Source organism: Penaeus chinensis, chromosome 3 (assembly GCF_019202785.1).
Source record: "Penaeus chinensis breed Huanghai No. 1 chromosome 3, ASM1920278v2, whole genome shotgun sequence".
NCBI lineage: Eukaryota > Metazoa > Arthropoda > Malacostraca > Decapoda > Penaeidae > Penaeus > Penaeus chinensis.
The window spans coordinates 20,605,342-20,610,341 of record NC_061821.1 but is presented as its reverse complement, the minus strand read 5'-3'; the positions used below and the strand labels follow the sequence as shown (position 1 = coordinate 20,610,341).

Genomic DNA, 5,000 nt, shown 5'->3' with positions numbered 1-5,000 from the left:
AGGTCCGCCATCGATTATCAGCGCCATCTGTTGGCTCGACGCCCAACTAAACGGGTGACGTCGTTCAGTGAGCGAGTGCTCACTCGTGATCTTGTGCTTGGTCAGTTCAGGCGTATTCATAGAGCTTACGTATGTTAAGACAAAATGTAGGCCCTACTTCGAGCAGGCCCTACATTTTGTCTTAATAATCGCTTATTTACTAGTGACTTATATTACATATTATATTATACATTGCACACACACACACACACACACACACACATATATGCATATATATATATATATATATATATATATATATATATATATGTATATATGCATATATATATGTATATGTATATATATATATTTATTTATTTATTTATTTTCATATACCAAGGGCTTTTCCCCCAATTGGGGTGCACCCACTTCTTCGACAAACTGCGAATTGATATAAACATATATTTATATATAATTGTATTTATTCAAGTTGTTTTATTTTATTCTTATGATTCCTTCAAATTTATGTTCTTTATATGATTATATTGCCACACATGCATGAATATAGGAAAATCAAGTAGTATGAATAAAAGAAAAAATATTCAATATCTTTTATTAGAATAATCACAACTACAAACAAAAGAGAAATTACAAAAAGTAAGGCAAAAAGCAAAAACATGCTTACAAAAAAAGGAAAAGGCAAGAAAATGTTCAATCAACACATCCAAAAGTGTAAAGGAAACCAAAAATGCTTCATGCAGATACCCATTAGTAAGAAAAAGTGCACAAAAACAAAATGAAACGACAACAGCAGCAAAAAACAAAACAAAAACAAACACTTTTGACTTAACTATGATTGAATGCATCATACATACCAATTGAGACATCAGTTCTACCTGTAAAATAATCAATATGAATGATAAAAGGCACTCAACTGTGTGTTATTTTTGTAATTTTTCTATTTTTCTTGCCACAGGGATCATCACTTTCATCTCGTACTCTTTTATTCAATAATTTTTTGTTTGCAAACTTTATGTAGTAAAATATTCGCATTGTTACATATTTCTTTTTTATAATATCCTATAAACTAGAACAAAAATGTTCAGTATCATTTACCCCATTTTCAAGTTTCTCTATCATATTTTTCCTAACATCAGGTTTAAAAATTAAGTCTTTGACATTTGCTTGGAAAATGGATTCATACTGTTTTATCAAATCAGTGAGGGCTGGGATGGCATACTTTAATAGTCTCTTATTTTCAGTCTTTATGGGATAGATATATGTTACTATATGTTAATGAACAATAAGGATCAGTTAATTTAGAAACACATAGTTCACACTCATGATTCTTTAATATAGTCTTATACACGTAACCTGCTATATATGTTAAAGCATTTTCTTCTGTCCTGTTTTGCGAAAATGAATGAGCGAATGAGTTATCATTTGGTAAGTTTGTGTAAATGGCTAGGTTATTTTCTGAAAAAGGGTTGAATGAAGAAAAAAATTTTGAACGAGCATTTTCATCTTTTGAATGTTGAGGCCTATCTATTGTTTGTTCCTCATTTTTAAAAATCTGGTCCCCAGTCTTTTCTTCATTGTTACATAGTGTCTTGTATGATTCTTCACTCACAGGATTGAAAGAAGAAAAAAACTCTGCAAGTGCATTTTTTACATTTGCATCAGATTCTATATCAAGTATTTCAGATATTGTATTATCTTTATCTGTCAACTGTGAATTGGTATTCTTTGTTATATCTACAAATAATGGATTGTACTGAGAACTAAAATTAGGAATGTTGGGGTCACATGTTTCTTCAGAATTAATAACGTTTTTTGCAGCTCTCTACATCATTCATTTTCATATACTGTAAAAAAAGGCATTGTATCATTTAGATAATTGCCTTTTACAGATTGTTGCAAAATATGATTACTCATCATACCATTTATTATTTTCTTAAAAATATTGCAGGTTGGTGTGTCACTGTTTCCACCAGCATTTTGGAGAGTGCTAAATAAATTCTCAAGGCTATCCTGATTTAGCCTATTGGTCATTAAGTACTTAAATTGATATTTACTTTGAAGATCTTCCCAAAGACATTTCAAGCTTTCAATGTCTAACTGCCATCCAAAAAGGTAATCATCTTTTGGTACCACTTATTGCCAAGGAAGATACCCAAGACTGCAACTCATTTAGTGTACTGATTTGTTTATTGGTTTATGTAATGGCACACCTACTGTCTTTTTAATGATTATTGACTATTGAATATATCAAAAAGGGTATCCATTTTGTCGCAAATTGGGCAGTATGACAAGCTTCAGAGGGCAGGGCTCCTGATTTTGCATAAGTGTGTATGCCGGCTGCAACACTTCTACTAAAGACTTGAGAAGCAAATGATACCCTCATTTTCTCAAAAGTGTTGCAATAAATATGCTTGGCAGTTAATTTAGGAGCAAGACGCAAGCTAATTGAACTATCTCGTTCATAAAATTCTTTAATATAATTCCACTTTACATGGTGCCCATTCACTATAAAATCATGTTTCATTGAATTATTCCTAACACCTTTTAGTAGATGTGGTATATAAAAAAAAATGGATTTTTTCCTCTTTGTGCTGAATAAATGATGACCGAGGTGAAATGTTTAATTTGGAATAAACACTCCTATTGGTTGCATCCTGCTCACAAATAACAGATTTTGGATGTAACCCTGCATCTTTTAACTTTGCTTTGCAATCTGTTATCATTTGCTTCAGAATATCTGCCTTAATACTTAACAAAAAAAAAAAAAAATACCCAAAAGTTTGCCTCCATTTGCGAGTTAATCCTTTTGCCATAAACACCATAGCATATTTTGCAGTTAAAGTTGATGCTCCATATTCCCCTAAATTTTCTAAGCCATCAACCTTATCACCAGCTGTGCAGTAATTCAAATGCTCTTTTACTGATATTGCATCAAAAACGATGCCACACACTTTTTCTTGTTCAGGCATAGACTCAGCCTTTCTTTTTAAAATATTAAAAAGAGCCTGGTTCCAGCCTACAGTAAAATCAATTTTATTTAACCAGTACCTCAGCATTCTTGTAGTGGGAAGGGCGAATATATTTGCTAATAAATTGTATGTCCGTGTGCTTCTGAAGTACAGAGACAAGGCAAAGGAGCGTTCTTGGTCTGAATAACGTCTTCCCTTTTTTTTTTGCCGCCAGATAAGTGAATTTGACTTTTAAAAAATTCTAGGCCATATCCTTAAAGGTATTTTGATGCATGTTTTATGATGTCAGAAGGTAATGAATATTTAGAACAGTCATTCCTCACCTTCTTAAGTACATCAACTTTTTTCAATAATCTCTTCACTCTTTCCCGATATCTGTGGAGCAATTTCGATGTCTTTGGTTTTGATGGCTTTTTCTGACTCTCTTCTGCATGAACACCAATAGCTGGCAAAAAAATAAAAGATATAAATACATTTTGATAATAAGAACATTTCAAAAGAATGACCCCTTGTTTTTTTTTCAATCTTCTTTGGAGCTTCTGAACGACCACCCTTAAAATATGGGAAATTGGGCTTCAATACATACATATAATACAAGTTAGTACTAAGGCTATTTCTCTTACCTGGAGAGAGTTGGGTTTCTTCAAGAGGACAAAGAGGGTCTCTTGAAGCAGGAGTTGAAGCATCAGATGATTCTCGGGCAAAGTCCTCTGGTTGCTCAATAAGGCAAGGATGGTCATTCGTTGAAACAGGAGCAGAAAACTCTGCAATATCTGAACAGTTTTTAAAACAAAAGCTGTATTGTGCTCTTGAAAACTGGGGATAAGGCTATGGTACATACAATATATATATGCTCATGAAAATATATAAATGGTATGTCTTTGTACCATTTTAGGTATTTAAAACTTTTAATGATTAATTATAACATTAGTGAGATAGTAAGTTCAAATTTGATTTATGTTTATTAAATAGCTTTTATGTATATTTATGTTTATTAAATAACTTTAATGTTTATCTTAAAATTACAATATGGATATTCAAAATCTCTCTCTCTCAATATATATATATATATATACATAAATATATCTGTATATATATCTATATTGATATACGTAGTTTATTAAATAACTTGCATACAATTACCTAATTTCTTATTGCCATGACTAAGAACTGGATGTACAGGTGTCATTTTCCAATCATCTTCAAGATATGAGTCCTTCAGACCTTCTGAAAGTAAGTTAGTCTAAGCTCAGTTAATCACCCAATGCAGCTGTAAATCAGAGGTTGTTATGTTTTAGCCTGAACATTTATTAAGAAAATGCAAAAGTAAAGAATTAATGAGTTGAGATATCATTGTTTCACAGGTATTACTGTACGTGTTACTTTTCCTTGATAAGAAAACTCCCTCATTATGTATATTTTAAGTTTAAATCAATATTATTTAAATTTAGATAAAATATGCGTTTCAATACATCCATATGATTATAGTTCGTATAAAATTCTCACCTGCAGTTATTGTGGCTGAAGGGTCATCTGGATCACAATCAGTTGTTTCTATTTCTGAAAAATCCAATTAAAATCCATTCATTTCTGCAAATATATATATATATATATATATATATATATATATATATATACGTATACGTATATGTGTATATTTATATGTATATATTTATATATAAATAATATACAGTCAACCAAAGCTATGGAGAAATGCTTTTTCAATACTATATATTTAATCTTTAAATCTGACTTCTTATTTTAATTGTTGACAGCTAATTGTCTCATCAAGAGACATATTTTTGTGTTTTATATATTGTCGTTGTCATTTGCATGCTTACTAACTGCAGATTTGTAAATTTCACCATCATTAATGATAGAAATAACACTCAAATTGTAACCAATTCAAAGTTTAAACAAACAAATGTAGACTTACCTGGAAGATTTTGGTCTGGACAAGCAGATACAGTGAGCCTTGACCTTGAATTCCCTGGCATATAATTAACAGGTGAAAAATGACTGCTGCATAAT

The 5,000-nt window shown here is 31.1% G+C and overlaps 1 protein-coding gene across 1 annotated transcript in view; it reads right to left on the bottom strand.

Moving 5' to 3' along the window:
* Positions 1-3,196: 3,196 nt before the first annotated feature.
* Positions 3,197-5,000, bottom strand: part of LOC125045475 — a 2,813-nt gene continuing 1,009 nt past the window's right edge. Inside the window, exons 2-6 of the mRNA XM_047642759.1 lie at positions 4,906-5,000; positions 4,476-4,529; positions 4,113-4,196; positions 3,593-3,742; positions 3,197-3,414 (exon numbers count right to left, since the gene is read on the bottom strand). The exon at positions 4,906-5,000 is cut by the window's right edge and continues 78 nt beyond it. Coding sequence (XP_047498715.1) covers positions 3,224-3,414; positions 3,593-3,742; positions 4,113-4,196; positions 4,476-4,529; positions 4,906-4,966 — 540 coding nt within the window. The 5' untranslated portion in view covers positions 4,967-5,000 and the 3' untranslated portion in view covers positions 3,197-3,223. The remainder of the gene's footprint in view (positions 3,415-3,592; positions 3,743-4,112; positions 4,197-4,475; positions 4,530-4,905) is intronic.